Source organism: Apiospora phragmitis (genome assembly GCF_038363925.1).
Source record: "Apiospora phragmitis strain CBS 135458 chromosome Unknown utg000010l:1.0-9815664.0:1.0-9183399.0, whole genome shotgun sequence".
Lineage (NCBI taxonomy): Eukaryota > Fungi > Ascomycota > Sordariomycetes > Amphisphaeriales > Apiosporaceae > Apiospora > Apiospora phragmitis.
The window spans coordinates 450,797-473,046 of record NW_027117409.1 but is presented as its reverse complement, the minus strand read 5'-3'; the positions used below and the strand labels follow the sequence as shown (position 1 = coordinate 473,046).

The window sequence follows — 22,250 nt, the reverse complement described above, 5'->3', positions numbered from 1 at the left end:
ATATCGAACCATGTAAGGGTTGGAGAATGGGTATACGTAAGTAGGTAGTGTACATATCACGGCAGAACCCGCTGCTCGAAAACCCCAGCGGTGCGTCACCAAGCCCAGTGCTCGGTTTCGGCGCCGGTCCAAGTAGCCTTATGGGGATCCGGAGGAACTAGGTCTTGGCGTGGGGATTCTTGGGGAGCTGTACCCGGTTAAATCCGCCTCCGGAGTGGCTCGGAGGAACTAGGGGCCACACTCGACGCATTCTAAGATCTTCAGGGGGCTATTATTGAATACTTTCGTTGAAAATGGAATCAAAGAATGAAAAAAGTTTAAAAAATGCTCAGCTACGCATTACCCCTTTTATTTCGCCTCACCGCCGTTTCCTTATCCTATAGCCAGGTAGATCACTACTTATCTACTTGTATATAGACAAGTGATCCCTATTAAACTTGGGGTGACAGGCCTACTCCGCGGGCTATCCGGGCGGCGGCGATAGCCGGACTGCGGCTCTTGGAATCCGAGCCGGAATCCGAAGAGTAGCCCCCATGTAGTTGGGTCAAAGTGACACCCCCACACCACACGGACGTTCGTTTTCAAGGCCAGAACCCTGGGTTCCAAGCCTCATTCAGAAAAGTGCCCTGTCCGACAGCGAACTGTCGTCCCATAGGCCAGGAGGGTAGTCTGAACTTTGTGATTGAACGGGCCTGCTATAATTTCTACCACTAGTTCTAGTATCGTATCATATTCGGTGATCCCAGTGATCTTTCCTGGCTGTGCGTAAACCTTACGCCATTAAGAGCGGCGAATCAAGACGCACCCGTCCCTGGTTGTTGCAGCAATAAACAAGGCCTAAAGATGTGCATCACTCCCGCAACCTCGAAGTGATGCATGACAGGAGGCTGCGAACCAACAGCCAGGCGGATATGGGTTTGGGTTACTCGATACCTTTCCAGGGGTGAGAGAGCACTGGTTGGGGGCAGCCGGGGTCACCCATCACTGTACTTAATTACGGGACTCGTGGGGAGGACTTGGTAGGGTAACGGGGTAACTAAATCATTTCCCTCCCTTTAACAGGGAGGGATATTCTCGTATGCGCCTCTCGTATGCACCTTAGTGCTGACTTCGATTCGCCAGAAGACTTCCCACGTAGCAGATAGGAACGACTTCGGGTTCTGGATATTTCTACGGGGTGCAAGTCATCAGGAGCTGCGAAGGACCACACCGTTTTGTTTCATTTATTCCTACAAGAGAAAGTAAAGAAAGAGCATTTCGTGTCTTCAAGGCACTAACTATTACACCAACCATCAATCCCCCAATCTACGACCTAATACAATGGCTTTTGGCGTCACCCAGCCCGAATTCCCCGAAGGCTGCGCCGTCGTTTTCGGCGGCTCGGGCGGCCTCGGCCGCGCGAGCGCGGGCCTGATGGCCGAGCGCGGCGCCAACGTTGTCGTCACCTACAAGTCGCGCGCCGCCGAAGCCGAGTCCCTGGTGGCGGAGGTGTGCCGGCTCGGGCGCCGGGCGAGCGCGGTGGCCTGCGACGTCACCGACCGCGCGGCCGTCGAGGCCGTCTTCCGGCACGCCGTGGCGACGTACAAACGCGTGCACACGGTCGTGTCCGCGGGCGGCCTCGTGTTCGACACGGGCCCGCTGGCCGCATTCCAGGAGTCCTCCTTCCGCGGCGTCATCGAGACCGACGTCATCGGCTTCTTCCACATCGCGCAGGCCGGCGTGCCGGTTTTGCGGGAGGGCGGCCCGGGCGGCTCGTTCGTGGCGCTGGTCACGAGCGCCGTGAGCCGCACGGTGCCGTGCGACGCGCTCTCGGCGACGCCCAAGGCCGCCGTGGCCATGATGGTGCGGCAGCTCGCGGCCGAGGAGGCGGCGCACGGGATCCGCGCCAATGCGGTAGGGCCGGGCGTCATCTACGCGGGCATGGTGCTGCCGCTGCTGGAGACGCCGGCGCGGGCGCTGCTGGAGGCGGCGACCGAGGTGACGCCGCTGCGGCGCTGGGGCGAGGCGGCCGAGGTCGCTGAGGCGGTCGCGTTCCTGGCTTCGTCGAAAGCGTCGTACATCACTGGGCAGGTCTTGATGGTCGACGGCGGCCTCGCTGCTTAAGTCGGGCGGACGGGGCAGGAGCGAAAAATGACAGCTTTGGCGAGAGAACGAGTTGGGAAGCGACGCCTTCACCAGCTAGGCCATACTGAGATAGCATTGAAGCCAGACCGCGTTTTGGAGCCCAGGCCATATTCGTCCTTGGGACATTTTTCACCCCATTTCACGGTGTCTAGTAGGCCTGATTATGTATATATATATATATATATATATATATATATATACATATTGCCTCGTACCCCATTACTGCTGCCTTATGACGTATGTATACACATGGGTCTTTTAGTTGCGGCGTGCCCTCAAAAGCATTTAGAAATGGAGACAACCGGAATGTATGGGCTCTCGCCAGCGCTTAGACAACAGTTGCATGGACCTCGACTTTCTTTACGACGAATGTACCTCGCAAGGATATACGGTCTTGATGCACGTCACCGACGTAGACCGCCACATCGTTGCCATTGCGTGGGTCAAGGCTTGGCTGCGATTGGGTAGACCCTTGACAACAGCCCAGACTTGCTCGCAGCTGCGGTACCCGATGACCCAGCCTTGTGGCTACCGGGTCATTGACGTCAGGCAGTCAATGGGTGCGTATTGAAGTCGGCGGTGGACTGTGCGACTTTGAGCTATGCAGGTACGTATGCGTGGATGCATACAAGGAAGGTGCATTGCCGGGTCGTTTCTCACAAATTTGAGGTCCTGACGAGGGTACCGTTATAAACCCTAATAACAGACGAATTCTTCGCCTAGGATCCCCTGTCACAGCTGCTGCAACCACTTGGTTGCCCACAGTGCTCCTTGGGACCCCAAGACTTCTCGCGTGTCCCTGTTGCCGGCCGACGTGTTAGGTTTCACTGGACGCAGATGAGTACTTGGATTATATCCAAGGAAAGCCTGTAGCATTAATTTTTGCTTCTTCTTTTTCTCCCTTTTTCTGCTTCTATTTCTTTCCCATGTTGTGGATGGAGTAAAATCGCATGCCCTTGGCGGGATTCGAACTGCTGCGTTTGTACGTCTTTTCTGGTTGTTTGGCTCAGTGGTCTGTCGTGCGAATCTGAATTGAAGGGTTGGGTTGTCGCGTTGAACGACCTGCTGTCAACCGTTGTCAAAGATGCGAGGCAGTCGCGGATGTGCAAAGATATTGGCCAGGCATCAGCCGCGCCACCGGCCAACACAGCACCTCATCAATGCAACAGATGATGAACAACAACAACCAATCGCAAGAAAAAGGAAACCCGTCACACAGTCAGATAAATTCTTACGCCATTTCCAATTCAAATGACATCGCAGACTCAGATTCAGTGTCAGAATCAGTTACAATACTTTCCCGCACCGAGGACGTTCTCCTGCACCTCCTGACTGGCCCCTGCCGCCTCCCTCCTTCTCCACACGCTTGATCTCCACCGGCGGTAGTGCAGGATGACGAGGAAGCAAAGGTCCACCAGATCACTGCAGTGATTTCCACCTACGAATGAACCGAATTCGCCATCTTCGCTATTGCTGAGCAGACGGGCGGCCCGTCTCAGGAATGCTGACTGTTCCGGACGGGTGATCTTTCCTCTTGCACCACTACCAAGGTATGATACCAAGCCGGAATAACCTGCCTAACCAATATAATTTCCCAATCCTTTCCCGTGTTTTCGTACTGACGTCTACTGTTCTACAGCTCTTCGTCAAGGGCTACCAGATGACGAACCAGGGACCCTCTTTGCCGAGTGTCCTTTTCCACCGAGCATGCTGGCAAGAAGATCCGGTGCACCAACACCCGCCGTCTCACTCCAGGTACGGTAGTTACTCTGTCAGCACCGAAAGACAACTTCGAGTCCCGATGTAAGGTTGCTTCCATTGTCGAAGACCCTGTTGATGGACCATCTGTCACAATTCATCTGGCGCGACGTTCTCCATCATCAGAGATGGGAAGCCACAAGTTGTATACCGAGAAAAGAACCGACACGACATCATATGTCGATCTGTGAGGTACTAAGTCGGCGAGAAGTGCGATACGCTGCGGATTGTCGACGGGCGCGGAGAGCATGTGGGCTGCACCAACCCGATGCTCCCTTGTACTCGGCCAACGCATTCATCGGCAGGGGAGAACCGCATGCGTTTAGCAAACTTGGGTGGCGGGAATTAACTTGAATCTACACATTTAGGAACTACGTGGCCATGTTTCTCAAATGTGAAGGGCCCCAATGTTCCAGACTCACAGTCGGGTATATGGTGATGGTAGCAAGTGGGGGAAGGGAGACCAATGGCCAGAGATAATTTCCATGGTTGAATGCCGGAAGTGAATATGATCATATGTACATAGTGTGTTAATTGAGCGATGAGGACATAGTTGTGGTTAGAAAGGGGAACCTCAAGTCCCCTATTCTATTTTCCATCCTACCTAGACGACTACCAATACGACCTCCCGTGTAGATAACTTGGAAAAGCAACAGAACCTATGGGGCCATTACAAGAACCGATATAGTGAGACTGAATGTAGCTGGCTGCCGCGCTACTCATGATGCTGTCTAAGACGGGTATGGTGTCGGGTCCGCATCCACTTCCTGTCGACGACCACCCAACAATTACACGATGGCACCTAGCTTAGGCCACACCTGTAATATTATATGTTTTTACGGTCAAGTTTTCCACTAATGGCCCCGTCCCCTTACTAGGCACTAGTGGTTTAGTGGTAAAATCCATCGTTGCCATCGATGGGCCCCGCGTTCGATTCGCGGCTAGTGCAGCAATTCTCTTTTTGTCTTTTGCGATTTTCGCCTCCTTTTCTTTTTGTCCCTTTGAGAAGAATGTGCTACCTACGAAATGGCATCGTGAGTTGGGGCAACTTGAATACAACAGCGCTATCAAACAAAAGACGGAATGCTGTTGCTGGCGCTAATGACCGCGCTCACGACTCCGACGTAGTCCATCACCAGCTCGCCGTCGGCGTGCAGGTCCTGCTGCACCCAGACCGACTGGACCGCCATCTTCACGAATCCGACGCTGCGGGCGCCGCGCGGCGAGTTCCGGCACGTACGCTCGATGAGGCCGAGGACGGCGGCGCGGTCCTCGTCGAGGCGCGCCTCGCAGGCCAGGATGAAGAGCGGGAAGAAGTGCTCGCAGCTGTGGCAGGCCAACACGTTGCTTTCGCCCGTGAATACCGAGTGCGTGAGGGCCTCTAGGCTTGCGGGCGTCTCCCAGGGGCTCTGCGTGGCGCGGGCGAGGTAGACGCGCGTGGCGAGCTGGTACAGTTCGGTGCCGGTGTCTGCTTTCGACGTGGTCGAGGGTGGGGAGAGGGAGGTGGGGGTGGTTTCTGCTAGCTGGCCCTTGAATGTATTGACGCGGTCGAGGTAAGTCGGGTCGCGACTGTTTGGATCCCGGGGGTCAAGCAGGGTGCCGCATATCTCGGAGAGCAGGTTTAGTATAGCAAAGGTAGGATTTGGACAGGGCGGTGCCTGCGGTGGGTGATATTAGCGCGTAATTCTAAAAAAAGAGTACAGCATAGACTTCAAGAAGGTAGCTGACATACAGGTCGGTGTCTGGTTAGGGGAAGGCACTGTAGATCCAGGTTTGCAGACTTATTTGGGTCTGGAGCCTCCAGTGTTAGCGACCTGTGGCGCCAATGACGCACAGCGAAGCGAGAGAGTGCCTCATGATAATAAGCCCAGTCAAGCAAGTAGCCAAATGAACTTTGAGTATCTAGCTGCGTTGCTCGGATCATGTCCATGGCGCCCCAAACGTGCCACAGCCACTCCCCCGAACTCTCCGATGGTAACAGGATCTGGTCACATTGAACTTTGTGGTTAGGGACTGAAACGAACAAGTCATAATTGGAGGATGGAGGGAAAGCCTTGTGTTTGGCGCAGGACGTACCTCGAAACACCCGAGAAACATGGAAGCAGCCACATGCTGGGTGGCAGCTTCGGCCGGCATGGATGGCCCATCTTTGACTGAAGTAGACAGATATTGCAGTGCCAATATCTTCAGTTGGACTGCCTGCTGATGAAGCCCATACCAGTGGAGCGAAGAGAAGGCAAGCAGTGCATAGAATAAAGCCAGGCCGGGCGTTGACTTCTGCGCCAAGGCCAAACTTATCAGCGAGTCCCGGATCGCTGGGGTAGTCTCGTCGAAGGTTACTATCGCGCAATAGGCTGAATTGTAGACTGTTCCAAGATTAGATATACTTTCTGGGGCAATAATGTGAATATAAGTAGTCATGTCAAATGCCAACTCACAATGACGGAGGAGCTCCAAATGGCTGGCCTGATGTTTGGGTTGCCCCCACGAGCCGATAGAAGAAGAGTAAGGAAAATCAAAACGCTGGGCCGCTTTTATTTGTAGAGAAAACCGGTTGTACTGTTCGACGTGTTGCCAAGTAGTGTTAATGAAGAAACGCCCGACAGACCGCTTTCGACCGGGGCACATGGCAGACGGTGGTGCATCACCACACACAATGGCGCGCTTCCTGTCGCTATCCCTGGGCCACGACAGTCGTAGCTCATAGCCTTGACATTCTCTGTGAGCTCGCGCGCATCTTTCGCAGGTGGGCTGACGTCCGTCGCATTGGAGCTTGCGGGCTAGTTCGTCGAAATAAGACGGAGTTAGGACATATTCCGGACTTGGGGCACAGGATGATGATAACTCGCTTACCTTTGCAGGTCCAGCAACTCTTCCGGGCCTTCATTGTGTGTGCGGAATCCGGATCATGGTAATATGTCTTTGCGGGGAATAGTTGGATACGGTCTGTTTTCTCGAATGGTGGGAAAGGGAAAGACGCTCTATGGTGGGAGAAATGATGATTACTGCGCGTCAGGCGAGACGGCTAGCGGGCTGAGCTCGGTCAATACCCGGGCCCGAAGGGGGTCGGACAAAGTTGCCATTGATGGGGGTAGCTAACAAACCCAGAGAAAACATGTCAGATCATAGCCGCCACTTCCCTAGGTTAGTTAGCCCCTAGCCCCTAGTTGGCATCGATCCGCCGTGGCCGTCTTACATGCAGGTCTCCATAGATAGCCGGTACTGAGCCCCTTCCGAAGCAACTTTCCACGAGACTAGAACCCCTGTCACGAACTGCGCGACACGTATAGGGATCTATTGATGAGTATCGCATTGCGATGGACGGTCTTCGACTGACGACGGCATGCAACATTAAGTCGGCCTCAACACAGTGACTCCCCACATGATTCAGCAATTGATTAACAATCAATCGAAGAGCATTCTGGTATGCTGAAATGGAAGTATTCTGCGGGCATAAGTTGCGTATATAATGGTTGGTATTCTGCTGGCCCGAGATGCAGAGAAGGAGCCCAGTCACACATCGCACACACACAAGCCCCTCAACTACTCTCTTTACATAGAACTAGAGCCCCTGGCCGCAGAAGCACAAGACCGACCCTCAACTCAATTAAACACATTTTAAACATGTCTACCTACCTGATCACCCAAGCGACCGGCGGCCAAAGCGGCTGGGTCATCACCCACCTACTCGCAGCCGGCGCCAAGGTCCACGCCGTCATCCGCAACCTCAACAAAGAGCTCCCCGCCGTCCTCAAAAGCCCCGGCGTCACACTCTTCCAGGGCGAGAGCCACAACTTCGACGACATCTATAAAGCCGCCCAGGGCTGCCAGGGCGTCTTCCTGAACACTTTCCCCCGGCCGGGCCTGGAAGCGCAGCAGGCCAAGACCATTCTGGAAGCGGCCAAGAAGGCCGGCGTCGAGACCCTCGTGAGCTCCTCCACCGTCGGCACCGACGACGAGGCCCTGCGGATCTCGGATGCTGTCCGGGACTGCCAGCTCGACGCGTACTACGCCTCCAAGCACGAGGTCGAGGGGCTCGTCCGGGGCGCCGCGGGCTTCAAGGCCTACACCATCGTCCGGCCCGCCGTGATCCACTTCGACCTCTGCACCTGGCGCCACGAAGGGAACTTCCCGCGCCTCGCGAGCCACGGCGAGCTGGACGACTTGATGACCCCTGGCAGCAAGCTGCCCTTCACCGACGCCGGGGACATCGGAAAGTACGTCGCGGCCGCCTTGTTGGACGGCCCGCTCGGAAAGTTCGCGAACCAGGAAATTGACCTCTACAATGAGCTCCTCGACTTCGACGAGGTGGCGGCCATCATGAACAGGGTCAGCGGGAAGCACGTCAAGGCCGTCAAGCGCACCTTCGAGGAGCTGCAGGGGATGGGGGCCTTCGTCTTCGGTCAGGCCTTCCACCTCCTGACCAACGTCCAGGACTTCAGCACCAAGGGCGGGGCCGCAGCCGCCGCTGTCCAGTCCAAGTTTGGTATTCCCTTCACGTCCTTGGAGGAGGGTCTGACGAGAGACAAGGCGCTTCTTATGGAGATTCTGGCAAACGTCGACTAGACTCCCTTTTTCAATTTATTGCTGGGGTTGTGTTCTACCTGTAGTCCGACTGCAAAGTGGATTTTGAGGGGTCGAAATGCAGTGTTAGGAGTAGAGTTTTAGATTATGAATCAATAAAAGCGAGATGTCCGTAACTTGAGTCCATGGCTTCGAAATATGACATTGAAATAGACGCCGCCAGTTTGTCTCCAATACTGCGAGGCCAGTTTACTGCTCCTCCCCTGAACTCCGTTTCGCCTTGCTGTCCTGCCAATACCCCTTTGCGACGAAAATCAAACTCAATATAATGCCCAGCCCAGCCAATCCAATGCCAAAATACCAAGCGCCACGGTATCCACGCAGCACATCCACCGGCGCGGCGCCGCCCTGGTTGACATTCAACTCGATAGTGCCCGCGAACCCCAGCCCCAGGGAGATGCTATAGTTCACCACGGTCGCGACGAGGGCCGCGCCCATCCCCTGGTGCTCGCGCGCGACCGCGTCGGAGAAGATGACGGTCGCGGCCGGGAACGACGTGTCCATGCCGAAGGGGATGACCAGAAACGCGACGAACAGCTGGGCCCAGTACGCCTGCCGCACGGGCGCGGTCGCGACGAGGATGGCGCCCGCCATAAAACACGTCAGCGAGAAAGTCATGACCCACGCCGCGCGCACGTGGTGCAGCAGGAAGCCCGTCGCCACGGACGCGAACGCGCCCGACACGGCGACGGGGCAGATGTAGGCGGCCAGCAGCACCGGCGGGGCGCTTCTCAAGATTTCGAGGAACTGCGTCGTGTAGAAGATCCAGATGCCGAAGCAGGCCCAGCCGCAGGCGATGCAGGCGACGACGAAGAGGATGTCGCCCGTGAAGACCTGGAAGGGCACGAGCGGCGTCTTGGCCCAGCGGGACTCGATGAAGAAGAAGCAGACCGCGAAGACGATGCCGAGGACGAGGCAGACGCCGATGTACGGTTGCTGCCAGCCGAAGGCCGGACCCATGTTCCACGCAAAGTTGAACAGGACCAGCGCGAGGACGCCGGTGACGGCGCCCGGAATGTCGAGCATTTGGAGCTTTTCGCTCATGGCCTTGTCTTGGTCGGGCGAGCGGGCTCGTGATGGGATAGCCAGCGCGCTAAAGGCCGCAAGGAACAACAGCGCGATGGCGAAACTCCAGAACGCCCACGGCCACCAGGCTAAGTCAAACAAGCCGCCAAAGACGAAGCCGAAGACACCACCGCCGGGGGCACAGGCGCCGAATAATGCAAACGCCATGTTCTTCCTCAGCCCAGGGGATAGGTAACCCCCAGCAGCGCCAGCCCATTGGGCAGCAAAGCGGCCGGGCCCAGCCCCTGGAGAACTCGGGCGAAGATGAACAGGTAGTGGTTCGAGTAGACGCTGAGGCCGGCGACCATACTCCAGACGGCGAACCACAGCATGCCGAGCACGAAGATGCGCTTGTAGCCAAAGAGGTCGCCGATCCGCCCCGTGACCAGGATGAAGGTTCCGGCCGTCAGACTATAGCCCGAAACGAACCAAGAAAGGACCCCGGGGTTTGTGACGCCGAAGCTGGCGCCGATCCGGTCCAGGATGCCCAGTGCTTGGGTCAAACCCACTTGTGTGGTGAACTGAGCCGTGCATATCGTGGCGATGAAGACGCATTCGTGGAGGAATGAAATTTGCACTGGGGCGGCGCGCTCGGGGGATTCGGCTGTCTTCTCGGTCTGGCCAGCGTCGGGTGCGATGGATGCGGTGCTCCGTTGCTCCTCCGTTACGGTCTCTTCGCTTCCGTCCTGTGGGGATCCAACCCCGTGATGGGGCAACCCCTCTGCATCGATGCCATGTTCTGGATTCGCCATGTAGTGTGATTTATCTTCAGGGCCCTACTATCATAGTATTGGTTCTAAAGCGTGCTAGCTGTGCCCAACGGAGATGTTGAGGTCTCTAATCAATCTTGAACTGACTGTAAGATGATGGGGCCCAAGAAGACACCCTAATGTTGTGCGGAATAGGACGCTAGAATTGGTAGCGGCGATGAATATGTACATGAATATAGAAACAAACAGCGAGTACCAAAATACACTGGTCAACGAGATCATTGATGCCCGTTGGCCTGGGTGACCGGCTGATAAATCTTATCAGGTCATTTGATAGACTATTCCAACGATAACTGTTACATCAGCCCTAGAGGCAGAGTGACGTGTTAGACTTCGGGTTTAACCTACTACAGTAAGGACAATCTTGATAGATTAATCGTGTCATCACCTGGCTAGCCCTGACTGGTGGATTATTCTCCGACTTAAATTCCTCCGGGCGATCACGTGACTCAATCTTCGGAAACCGAGCGGGTGTGGCCATTGGTCTCCGAGCCGCGAGTTCCGAGGCCGGCCGGCGAGCTTGGTGGGAAGGGGCGTGCCGTTTTGGACCACTGACTTTCGTCCCACTACGGGACAATTAAAGCCCCTGAATCCCAATACCCGTGGTCCTTACTACTAGCTGAGCGCGCCAATCCTCCCGTGGGATTCCTCCGGCTTACATGTAAGAGGCGATGATGCCTAAAGTCGCAAGGATTCTCGGAATCGCAATGTTGGGGTGTCTCACGTATTCGGACATCCTGCACGGTTCCGAGCGGCTGTAAAGGTTCTCAGCGAGAGCTTAGCACTTACACCGGCGAAGCGGCCGGAACGGTCCCAGGCCCATACCAATTCAACATGCCGTAGGTACTCGTATATATCACTTTCCAGCTCACGAGTAAGCATATTGTAGGGGCCATGTCACTTATATCTGCTCGTTCTCAATTTCCGTTTTCTTTTTCTGCCTTTCCGCTGAACATAGAGTGAATCACGGTCACAACCCTATTAGCCAAGACAGAGCCCAAGACAAAAAACCGGCACTGACACATACACACACACACACATACACACACACACACACACGTATACGCAAAACCATGCCTCAGACCCCCGAAAACCAAGCAGCCTGGCTAAAGGCCCCCAAAGCCACCCCCCTCGAGGTCGGCCCCGCGCCCTACCCCCGCCCCGGCCCCGGCCAGCTCGTCGTCCAGACCGCCGCCGTCGGCATCAACCCGATCGACTGCCTGAAGCAGTCCCTCGGCGACGCCATCCTCCCGCACATCCGCTACCCCACCGTCTTCGGCGAAGACGTCGCCGGCACCGTCGCCGCCGTGGGCGAGGGAGTGACCCGCTTCCGCGTCGGCGACCGCGTCCTCGCCGTCGCGGGACTCATCCCTTCCAACAACCCCGCCGAGGGCGCGTTTCAGCGCTTCACTGTCGTGCGCGAGTGGCTCACCGCGCCCCTGCCTGAGGGTGTCAGCGTCGAGCAGGGGTGCGTGCTGCCGCTCGCCCTCATCGTCGCGGGGCTGGGCCTGTTCGGTAAGGGCTACTTGGGGCTCGACCCGCCTACCGTCCCCGCGCATCCGACTCCGGCCGATACCGGATCCCGCGGCGTCGTCATCATCGCGGGCGGTGCGTCCGCCGTCGGCAGCACGGGCGTGCAGCTCGCCGCGGCCGCGGGGTACGAGGTCGTCTCCACCTCGTCGCCCAAGAACTTCGGCTTCGTCAAGGGGCTGGGCGCCGCACACGTCGTCGACTACCGTTCCCCGACCGTGGAGGACGAGCTGCTGGCTGCCGTGCGCGGGCGGTGGTTAGTGGGCGCCCTCTCGCTCGGCGACGGGACGGCGGACTACCTGGCCACCGTGCTGAAGCGCCACGACGAGGGCCCCGGGGGGCCGACCAAGAAGTTCATCGCCCGCGCAGAGGGGAAGCACAGCGTCGAGGAGGGCGGGGAGGTCGAGGTCAAGTTCATCCTGATTTCGCCTGAGGTGATTGGGCCGGTGACGCCCCTGAGGCAGATCTTTGAGGACTATCTGCCGAGGGCGTTGGCGGAGGGGCAGTTCGTGCCGAGGCCGAAACCGGAAGTCGTGGGCAAGGGGACTAGATAAGATTCAGGATGCGCTCGAAGTACTTCGGAAGGGGGTGTCGGCAACGAAGATTGTTGTGCAACTATAGACGGGGCCTTAAGGAGGGCTTCGCTAATAGTCAGGGGTAAAGCTACTTGGGCTTAGTAATAATGCAAAGGAATAGCAGATAAACCTATATATCTACATCTCCATTTCATCCACAGGCGCACAGGACTTGAATATAACCCTTTCGAGTAACCGAGGGATAAAGAAGCTGGAAACTCCTTTAGAAATATTGGCCCTTCTTTTCGATATCTCAAAGGTGTCGGAGCAACAGTCGTCATCACTTTGCTATCTACTCAACCCAGCACACATATTGCACAAGAAAATAGCGATGGCAATTCCTTCTTGCAGCATATCCGGGGTACGTCTTGGTCTAGTTTGTATGCCGCGCCGGAGGAGGGCCAAATAAGCCAGATAGGCAGGGCCAGCCTGCCATGTCATGGCAGGATCGGGTTAAAATGTCATTTTTGAATGTTTTCCCAAAGCAGAAGACCAGTCAGATCTATCCATTTGCTCCGCTGTGCGTCATCCATGAGCAGTTTTCTTTCCCTCTGTCTCTTTGGGAGTCCCCCGGAAGCGCTTGTTTGCCACTGGTTTGCCCCGTATTGGTTTGCCCAGGTCGCCAATATAATAAGGTTGTGGTGTTCTTTATGGATCATTTCATCTTTCTGTCTCTAATCCTTTTAACAAATCACCTCGCACGGATCTGTCTATAGGTTTCATTACACAGCACAAGTTACTCAAGTACCACCAACACAGAAATGACGGAATATTGTTCTCCTGGCTAAGGCTTAGACTAGGTTTACAATGGTTTAAACGAACAGGAGAAGCCTATTTTCCACAAAGCAAAGAGACACTACGTGGGAGAAATTGCTGCTGAAATGCTCGATACGATGCTCAAGCAACTAGTGCAGACGGGTCATAGTGATTTTGCACAAAAGCTATTGGATCAGTTCCAAGAGTCGAGAGATTTCCAAGAGTCCTGCAAAGTCTATATTACCCTTGGTGCAGTGCAACATAACCCAAGCGGATAGGGAGGAGTTGCCGTCAGAGGTTTCGGGTGCCTGTGTCGCACGAGAGCGGTGTATATAGAAGAGCGCACAAGGACTTCCTTTAGGAGTCACCCAGTCGTTCTGAGTCATTCGGAAGCCCGATTGACCCGTGTGAGGTGCTGTGAGTTCACTATTAACCTAAGAAACGACTCTCAAAAAGTGCTAAAACCGTGACTTGGATTAATAGCAGGCAATATGGTGATCGCCGAGTACACAACCAACCAAGCTGCCCAGGCTCGTTTAGCTTAATGGTAAAGCACATTGATTTCAAGAAAGAGTCAAGGGGATACGGGTTCGAGTCCGGTAGTGAGCACATTTCATACTTTCCTTTTTGTGTGCTTCATACGTCTGAGCCCGTGTCGCTAGACCGGTGATGTACTGTAGGAATATTATGGCACTGGGTGTTTATGAGTCCTCGGGAAATCTCGTGAGCCCTACTGTCCTTGATCTATCTCTGTCTAGAGGAGCACAGACATAAAACTCATTTCATCCCCATATCCTGCATGGCCTCGCTCAGACTCTTCTGGCCGTACATCCGGCTCTGGATGTGACTTGCCAAGCCCGCCGCATTTTTCGCGTCCGAGTTCACCACATTCGGGGCCGTCTTCAGAAACGAAGCGCAGTCGCCACCGGCGAAGCACCCGGACAGGCTGGTCTCGCCGAAGGGCCCGCGTGTCTGCACATCGCCCTGCGGCGTGAGGGCCAGCCCCAGCTCCCGCGCCAAGAAGTCGCTCTTGAGCTTGCTCTTGGGCTTGTGGGCGAGGAAGGCTTTCTCTTTGGCGCTGCTGCCATCCTCAAAGTGCATCGTCAAGCCCGTCTTGTCGTCGGGGCCGAGGATGAACTTGGTGATGCGGCGGCTGTCGACCACAAATGGGGCGGTCGGTCCCATAGCCGCTTTGAGGTCGGAAGCAAGGGCCGTGTTGCCATTGGTGTAGATGGTGACGGACCTGGTGAGCTGGGCCGCGTTGCGAGAGACGTGTAGCGCGATGGGGATCTGCGTGAGGTCATCAATGACTAACACACCCGAGGAGGAACTGCCGCGCTGCTCGCACCCATGGCAGAACAGGCAATGGAAACTGCATGTTGGTTAGCTCGTGTTTCTATTTACCCCTCTTTAGTGCACGTAGGTGTTGGTCCTTACATGCTATAGCCCCAGCACTCGGAGAAGCCTGGAATGTCCGCTGGTACATCAACGACGCCAGTTGCCAAGGACAAGTCCGACCCTGCCAGACTTTGCCATGCTCGTCGGTGAGCTCAAACAGCTCACCATTCTTGGTGGCCTTCTGGATCCCGATATTCTGGTAGAACACTGTCTCATAGTTCTCCAGTGTGTTTTTCTTCGCTGCATCACGGAAGTCAATGGGATTCTTGCCATCCCAGGTCGGCAGCATATGAAAGTGGTCCGCTCGTACGTTACGGTACGAGCCAGAGTCGAACACGATGGCCGTGTGCACGTTGCGCGCAAGAGTGAGGGCCGCCGCCCACGATGAGGGCGTCGGCAACCTTCGGAAGGGCGATTTTGCTCGTGGATGCTGCCATTTCTTGTCCTCTCTTTCTATTCTCTTTCTTAGCTTCGAAGAAACCGATGATAAACTTGTAAGAGAGAGAAGGGGGAAGCGCAAGTAATCCGGGAGAGCCGCGAAGGTAGCAGCTAAGTTTATGCGGGTTGTTCGTTGGATCTGTCTTCAGATGTAAGGGGGGACAGCCAAGGTGCGGGGCAGCAGCTGCAATCTATTTATTTTCAGTTAGATGCTAGGAACCAAACAACAGCCCTGTGAGTAAGTACTCGTAATTTACTTGGTAATTACTATTACCTAGCATGACGGTCGACCTTCGTCCGTATACCAGGTTTAATATCCACAACATGGCCTACGAGTGGCCAGCTACGGGTGACCTGCATGGCACAAAGACTGAGTTAACATGAAACAGTGGTTATGAATTTGAAAATCAGTTTTCAGCCGAACAGGTGGGTACTTTGGGTGATATGCTGTTTACTGAGCTGGTCGAGAGGGTTGCTTACTACCACATCAGATGCGTCTGGGGCAGGAAGAAGTATTTGGGAGAGGTCTAAGCCCGAGCTCGAAATTGGTGATCGTCGCAGAGCACGATTAGTTTGACTCGAGACTAATGGACTATTACATAAGTCCCAAGACTCGTAGCATGGCGCACCAAACTACTCGCGAGGCTTACGGACAATGGCAACCTGTGCAATAGCCTCGAGCGTGATATTTCCTCGTTCGTCAACATTGAAGCCGCTCTTCTTGGGCAGGAGCTCCTTGTACTTAGCCACGGCCACATCCCAAGTATCCTCGTCATTATGCGTCCATCCCCCGACTGGGACGCCAATAGCCGACCAAATAGCCAGCGCAAATTCATCAAAGTCCTGGACGGGCAAGAAAGCCGACTTCTCATGCAACTGCACGTCCTCGAACCTGAAGCCCCCCTGGACTGGCAGACTCCGGATGTAGTCGCGGTCCTTGTGCTCCGGCTTGGGCTCGACGGCGAGCCGCGCGTCGGCGCCGTAGACGGAGCGGCGGGTCTCGGCGGCGCACTCGCCCTGGGGGATCTGCAGCCAGAAGGCGGTGACGGCGGTGCCGCCGGGCCGGAGCGTGCGGTACATCTCCGTGGCGGCCCGGACGGGATCCGGGATGATGGGCAGGCCGAAGGACAGGAAGGTGTGCGAGAAGGCCGCTTCCGGGAAGTCCAGCTTCTGCGCGTCTATGACGGTGGCTGTGGACTGCCACTTGTTGGCGGCGCTGGTGTGGTTGTAGAGCTGCACCATACCTGACTGGGGCGAGGTCCGTGGCCTTGATCTGGATACCAGAAGATGGCAAGGTGGCGAGGAGAGACTGGGTGGCAGGACCGAGGCCACATACGGTATCGTGGATGACTGCATCAGCAGGAAAGGAGGGGGAGGAGAGTCATCTCGTACTTTGCGATGGCGAGAGTCTCATCGGCACCAATGATCTCGATCATTTATTGGCCGAAGGGCATGGCCTGCTTCGGACTAAAACCAGGAGCGTCCATTTTGAAAGATCCGCGGTGTGAAATTGGAGTCTAAAACTGATAGGAAGTCCGTTAGACTTCTCGCAGTGTTTCCAGAGCAGTGAAACTGTAGGTGGGAGGATTTGGAGCTAAGGTGCACGCCGAGAATTGTGATTGCTGAGATTATGGCTGAGATTATGGCTGAGATTTGGTCCTTATCCGAATGCACTTGTTCACCTCTCATTACAGGGAGAAGCAAGCTGTATTAGTCTCGCAAAAGGGGTTGGTTGTTCCGCGGCGAAACTTCCGCCATCTGATGAATCGCTTGATGCAGATAAGGATATGCTGGCGCAGTAAGGCCGGCTAATCAAATGTTCTTGCTATTGTCACCAACCTGCTTGACGATTCCTCCGACCCCCGCAAACCATTTTCAACCATTGTCTCACGCCATAGACGCTCGGCAATCGCCTTCCGCTGGGGCTTTATATACAACGGGTGCCATCCTGGAGGTAATGAGCATATCGGTTAGATGTGGCGAAAGAATCGGAAAGAGGCGGGAACAGATTCACGGCGGCGTCGACAAGCTGGCGCGCGCCCAATTCGGGAGAGGTCGCAATAACGCGCATGGCTTTACGAATGACAAGGACCTTCACTTATCGTTCCCTAGAGGTCCCATGCTCACCCAGTCCGGGATCGTGGCAGTGACGGACGGGACCAGTTTGGCCAGCTCCCTCAGGCTTGAGGTATACCAGAGACAGCACCAGCCCAAAATCGCGTTCGTTGGGACGACTTGCAGATACTTGTTGTCATAGGGATATTGATTCGGTGCGCTATGATAATCGTTCATGGCGGACGGGAAACCTGGCAGGTCCTCCCAAGCAACAGTTTCACGCCACCCCAGGTCTCTCCAACGGGATGCGTAGAAAGGTGAAAGATGTGACGATATGTGAGACGACATTGGTAAAAGGAACAATAGAAGAACTTGGTAAAGAGGTAAAAAGGAAAGATTGCACTAGCCGCGAATCTAACGCGGGGCCCATCGATGGCAACGATGGATTTTACCACTAAACCACTAGTGCCTGTCGTGACCCTGGTATATAAGTGATAGCCTACGTTCTTATCTGGCTATCTATTGATGGGTAAAGTAGATGGTCAATAGAAAGGCATTATTTACTTAATATGATTGATCCTACCATCTTGCCAGGCTTGTCTGCTTCCTTCATGGTGACCGCACGCACATAAGACGACGGATCTGATTGCGCACCAGTTGTGCTCGCCTCTCTCTAAAACGCAATAGCAATTCCGAATGCAAATCCAGCAGCAAATTTAGAATGACTGAACCTGATCCAATCAATGTCTGAGTCGCCCGTAAGAGTGGCCAAGTTCCCTGAGAGCCTTACTAGGCCTCCACGCGGCTCATGTCCATACCCGGGAGCTCTTTGATCCCTGTTGAGTCGTCATCGTCAGCAAAACCCGAATCAAATAGATCGGTGGACAGAAAAGGGGAGCAAAAAACAAGAGGGAAAGCAGTGAGGGAGGGGCTTTCAAGAAAACTCACATCCGTCATGGTCCTCATTGACGAGCGGCTTGACCGAGCACCCCTTGCCGGCGTCGATCTGCTGCGTCTTGAGGGCGCCGCACTTGGCGCCCATGCAGCCGGCCGTGTCCATGGCCTTCTGCAGCGAGTCGTCCTTCCAGCCAAACACATAATCGGCGTGCTGGCCGTAGCCCGTGTTGTCGCCCTGCGAGAAGTAGAACGGCTGCGACCCGTCGGCCGGCCACTCGGCCTTGTTGTTGAACGCCGTCGTGTCCCAGACCACCTCGTACATGAGCTGCGGGATCCGCACCGGTGTGCGAGGCCGGGCACGCGCCGCCCAGGCTCAGGAAGTTGGCCGGGCCCGACGTCGGGTAGGCGACGTGGTCTTGGTGGTTGGGGCTATCGAGGTTCTTGCCGTCCCAGCAGCTGTGTCGTAGGGGAATCAGACATTGCGTCAATCCTTGGTGTCTACTGAAGCAGGGGTATGTTGACTTACGTGGGGAACAGGATGTTGGAGCGGATGCCGCCTTTGCAGGCCGCGGTGGGAAGGGCAGCGGTGTCGAGACTGCGTAGGATCATGTCAGCTTCTGCCCGCTTCTTGTAACCGTTTGGTGCAAGACTCCCAGTAGCAGCTGGGCTGTTGCCACTTACCGACCATCCGCGCACGGAGCAGAGTAGTCGCCGCCAAAGTTTGGTCCCGTGTAGCAACGGTAGCAGTTTTGCATCTTGTTACCTCCGGCTGCGGTGCGCTTGTTCACGTCTCCGACGAGCATACGGAAGCCCTGTCGGTCCAAAGCATGTCAGTTTGCTGCCGAACCAACGACTCAACACCCCCTTGCTACTCTCGGGACGTTAATGAGTGGGACTCTTACGGGTTTGAAAGCAGTGATCTGGCCCGGTGCGGCCGAAACGTAGTAGACAAGAACACCGCCTCCAATCTTGGTGCTGTACTGGTCGCCGAACTGCAGACTATCGTCGTTCATACCCAAGATAGGCGTCAGCATCTGTCTGCCAAAGAAAGATAGAACAAAGTGTAAAGAGGCAGTCATGTCATGTCCACGACTTACGCGGCGCCGAGCTGCGGGACCCGCTTGTACGTCCCGTTGCGGGCCTTGAAGTAGAGGTTGGCGGTCCAGTAGTTGCTGAAGTCCTCGGAGAACTCGCAGGTGGTGCACGTGGCCGTCGCGGACACGTCGCCCGTCGTCATGGACGCGTTGAAGCCGTTGCCGCCCACGATCTGGTGCACGTGCGGGCTCGGGATCGTGGCCGGGTTGACGAGCGGGTCCAGCCGGTCGATGACGACCTGCGCGCAGCCGAACCGCAGCATCGTCGTGCGCTGGCCGCCGCCGAACTGGCGCGCCTCGAGTAGCTCGCTGGAGGGAAGTGCGTCGGCGAGGCCGGCCCCAAGGGCCAGCAAGGATGTCCAATGCATGGCGGTTGGTGGTCTGGCTATAAAAGCCTTTTCTATCCTACGTATAGGTGGGGTGCTTGTGTATGCGGTTTTCGATGAGTTGACAAGAAGCTGGTTTTGAGTTGTCGATCAACGCGAGGGAAAAAGACACACCAGGTTTTTGGGCCGTTCTTGGGGTTTCTTAAAAGAGAACTCGGGGAATTACATGTTCCTATTATAGAGCCAGGGCCTCCGGTATAACATCTGCCGGGCTGTCATAACATGCGGGCTGAATTGCCGGCACGTGGCAATCGAGGAGAAGGGCCGTTGTAGGCATTTATCCATATTAATATCCACGCATCGAGGCAGGTTATCTGTTGGAGAAGGGGCCACACCACACTTCGGGCATATGGAGACTGACAGTGGTGCAGCATCTGAACCAAGAATCGAAGGTTGCTTTCTCCATGCCGGTGTTCTAGAAATATCCCGCCCTATATTTTCAATGTGTCACCTTCCTAGAAGCTCCATGGTGTGGATTTGGCTTCACGCCATGTACACCTTGGAGTATTGTGAGGCCCAAGCCACAGCCTATCACGAAGCTCTATACCCACGATGGGCGGTAGATCATCCTCCACACTAATTGAACCGGAATTGGACCATGGGCACTTGATTGGCCAGCGTCATCTTTCCACGCGGATGCCTGATCAAGTCTCATTTCAAGAAAGGTGATTATTTACCTTGGCACTGTCTAACCCTCAAGGAGCATACCGCAGGGATAGGTGAAATTATCAAGGAGTTCGTTAATCATCTATGCCGGCTGTCAGGAGCCCTTCTACAGAAACACCTATCGCTCAAGCCGTATCTTTGCAGTCCTACCACAACTCTCTCCTTATTACACCGCGGAGATCTTAAAACCACCGGGCGCCCTCGTCTGAAACACCCCCGTAGGATCATACTTCAACGCCGTCCTCTTGACCTCCTCGGGATCCAGCAACGACCGCAGCGGGTCCTGCGAGCAATCCGCGTAGTTGAGGTACGTCCAGTCGACGAAGCCATCGACGGACCGCGCGAATGCGTCGACCCCACGCAAGGATTCCCGCGTCGCCTCGAGCCCCACGGCGCGAACGCTGTCCTCCTCGTCGCCGCCGACGTTGACTGACAGCAGCAGCATGATGGCGTTGCGGCCCTTCAGTGCTCTGTCCAGGCCCATTACATTGCCGCCGCGCTCGTCGCCCAGGCGGCCGTAGTGGCTGGGCAGCGATTGGAATAGGCACAGGGAGCTGAACTGGCCCATCTTGCTGATGGCTCGGATCTGGGCGACGGCTGCGGCGTGCAGCTCGACGGCTTTGGCCATGATGCGCTCGTCGCTGAGGAAGGTTGTGGTGTGCCAGAAGTTGCTGCGAGGGGAATATTCAACATGAGCCGTCTTTCATTTTCACTCAGGTCATTGGGGCTTTGAAAGTGGAGCTGACCAGGTAAGGCACATCTGGCGAAAACCATAATCAGTTACAGATGCAAAAGAAACACACCCTGACTTACTGCGTTCCTTGAGGCTGGTCCATAGCCAAAGCAAAGTCGTGCATATTTGTCTGCTTCAGATCCCTCGCGATGGTCGGGATGTCGCACAGCTGCTTCAGCTCCGGCGGGTTCTCGACCCCCTTGGTGTTGGCCAGGAAGCTGGTGATGACGATGTCCCTGAACCGGCTCGGCTCGTAGTTCCAGAGCACGATGTACGAGCTGTCCGGGAAGCGCTCCGAGTCGTCCGTGAAGCGCCGCATGGTTGCCACGTGGTCCGCGCTGCGCTCCGCCGTCGCCTCGCTGAGCAGCATGCCGCCCCAGAGCCCGTCGTCCGACAGGGCGCGCACGTCGAAGCGCGTGACAATCCCAAAATTGCCCGCGCTCGCGCCCTCCAGCGCGCGCCACAGGTCGGCGTGCTCGTTGTTCTGGTTGGCGTGCACGACGCGCCCGTCCGCGAGCACGACCTCGGCCTTGACGAGCTGGTCGCCGCAGAAGCCGACGCGCGGGATGTACCAGGAGATGCCCACGCCCGTCAGGAGCCCCGCGACGTTGTGGAGTTCGAGGGACTTGTAGACCTCGCGCCAGCGGGCGCCGGGCTGGATCGACACGATGCCCTTCTCCTTGTCGACAGAGGTGTAGTTCATGTGCACGCCGAGGTCGATGCAGATGCTGTCGTCGATGTTGCTGGCGCCCCACATGACGTGGCCGCCGCTGCGGATGGCGAAGCGGGCGTCGGGGTTCGCCAGGAGCGTCTTGAGGATCAGGGCTACCTTTGCCGTCGTCTTGGGGTGGACGAAGCAGAAGGGCTTCTTCTGGGCAGTGAGGGAGAAGTAGCTGCTGATGCGCTCATCGTATCGGGTCGAGCCGGCAGGGCTCAGTAGTTCCTCGAGACCACCCCTCACCAGCTCAGATACCACAGCTTCGGAAGCAACTCGTAGAGTCATTGCTACCGCTCATGTGTTAGGGAAGGAGCCATAAAAGAGCTTTGAGGTTCGATTTTGCGACAGTGACGGGATAACAAGATAGAATAATGCAATCTAATGTTGGCTGGTGTTGTATTGCCAATTGTCAACACACAGATGAGTCGCCAAGATTGCCCAGACTGGATGAATATTAATAATTCAGGTATTGGACCTCGGTTCTGGCCTCTCATGGTCTTTCCCTTGCATCTGCACGAGAAGTAATGTTTATCCCTTGGTCACCAACTGCGGGCAACCAATCCCAACCTGTTGATTATGAATGGTGCCTGCACTACATTGTACCCCGCTCCCAGCATCTGCCCGTAGCCCAAGTTGCTCCGAACCTGTGGCCATAACAGAAACAAATGGTCCTTCCAGCGAGCCGGGGAGGCGGGGGATTCCG

General features: G+C 55.8%; 9 protein-coding genes across 9 annotated transcripts; 3 read left to right on the top strand and 6 right to left on the bottom strand.

Annotated features, from left to right (window-relative positions):
• Nucleotides 1-1,320: 1,320 nt before the first annotated feature.
• PG994_009961 (uncharacterized protein) lies at nucleotides 1,321-2,103 on the top strand (the record flags this gene model as incomplete). Its single annotated transcript, XM_066861370.1, has 1 exon — nucleotides 1,321-2,103. One exon carries the CDS (start codon nucleotides 1,321-1,323, stop codon nucleotides 2,101-2,103), a length of 783 nt encoding a protein of 260 aa, XP_066710480.1.
• A 2,846-nt stretch (nucleotides 2,104-4,949) lies between these two features.
• Nucleotides 4,950-6,769, bottom strand: PG994_009960 (uncharacterized protein; the record flags this gene model as incomplete). Its single annotated transcript, XM_066861369.1, has 4 exons — nucleotides 4,950-5,540; nucleotides 5,717-5,866; nucleotides 5,959-6,248; nucleotides 6,736-6,769. The coding sequence occupies 4 exons, from the start codon at nucleotides 6,767-6,769 to the stop codon at nucleotides 4,950-4,952; spliced, it is 1,065 nt and encodes a 354-aa protein (XP_066710479.1).
• Nucleotides 6,770-7,506: 737 nt separating this feature from the next.
• On the top strand, nucleotides 7,507-8,448 carry PG994_009959 (uncharacterized protein; the record flags this gene model as incomplete). Its single annotated transcript, XM_066861368.1, has 1 exon — nucleotides 7,507-8,448. The coding sequence occupies one exon, from the start codon at nucleotides 7,507-7,509 to the stop codon at nucleotides 8,446-8,448; it is 942 nt and encodes a 313-aa protein (XP_066710478.1).
• Nucleotides 8,449-8,655: 207 nt separating this feature from the next.
• PG994_009958 (uncharacterized protein) lies at nucleotides 8,656-10,283 on the bottom strand (the record flags this gene model as incomplete). Its single annotated transcript, XM_066861367.1, has 2 exons — nucleotides 8,656-9,702; nucleotides 9,729-10,283. 2 exons carry the CDS (start codon nucleotides 10,281-10,283, stop codon nucleotides 8,656-8,658), a joined length of 1,602 nt encoding a protein of 533 aa, XP_066710477.1.
• Nucleotides 10,284-11,374: 1,091 nt separating this feature from the next.
• On the top strand, nucleotides 11,375-12,385 carry PG994_009957 (zinc-binding alcohol dehydrogenase domain-containing protein cipB; the record flags this gene model as incomplete). Its single annotated transcript, XM_066861366.1, has 1 exon — nucleotides 11,375-12,385. One exon carries the CDS (start codon nucleotides 11,375-11,377, stop codon nucleotides 12,383-12,385), a length of 1,011 nt encoding a protein of 336 aa, XP_066710476.1.
• Nucleotides 12,386-13,939: 1,554 nt separating this feature from the next.
• On the bottom strand, nucleotides 13,940-14,960 carry PG994_009956 (uncharacterized protein; the record flags this gene model as incomplete). The annotated part of the gene is made up of 3 exons (XM_066861365.1): nucleotides 13,940-14,452; nucleotides 14,482-14,534; nucleotides 14,600-14,960. 3 exons carry the CDS (start codon nucleotides 14,958-14,960, stop codon nucleotides 13,940-13,942), a joined length of 927 nt encoding a protein of 308 aa, XP_066710475.1.
• Nucleotides 14,961-15,631: 671 nt separating this feature from the next.
• On the bottom strand, nucleotides 15,632-16,240 carry PG994_009955 (uncharacterized protein; the record flags this gene model as incomplete). Its single annotated transcript, XM_066861364.1, has 1 exon — nucleotides 15,632-16,240. The coding sequence occupies one exon, from the start codon at nucleotides 16,238-16,240 to the stop codon at nucleotides 15,632-15,634; it is 609 nt and encodes a 202-aa protein (XP_066710474.1).
• A 1,602-nt stretch (nucleotides 16,241-17,842) lies between these two features.
• Nucleotides 17,843-19,412, bottom strand: PG994_009954 (uncharacterized protein; the record flags this gene model as incomplete). The annotated part of the gene is made up of 7 exons (XM_066861363.1): nucleotides 17,843-17,889; nucleotides 18,002-18,230; nucleotides 18,271-18,406; nucleotides 18,477-18,545; nucleotides 18,632-18,762; nucleotides 18,853-18,988; nucleotides 19,048-19,412. 7 exons carry the CDS (start codon nucleotides 19,410-19,412, stop codon nucleotides 17,843-17,845), a joined length of 1,113 nt encoding a protein of 370 aa, XP_066710473.1.
• An 850-nt stretch (nucleotides 19,413-20,262) lies between these two features.
• On the bottom strand, nucleotides 20,263-21,832 carry PG994_009953 (uncharacterized protein; the record flags this gene model as incomplete). Its single annotated transcript, XM_066861362.1, has 2 exons — nucleotides 20,263-20,767; nucleotides 20,910-21,832. 2 exons carry the CDS (start codon nucleotides 21,830-21,832, stop codon nucleotides 20,263-20,265), a joined length of 1,428 nt encoding a protein of 475 aa, XP_066710472.1.
• Between the last annotated feature and the right edge of the window lie 418 nt (nucleotides 21,833-22,250).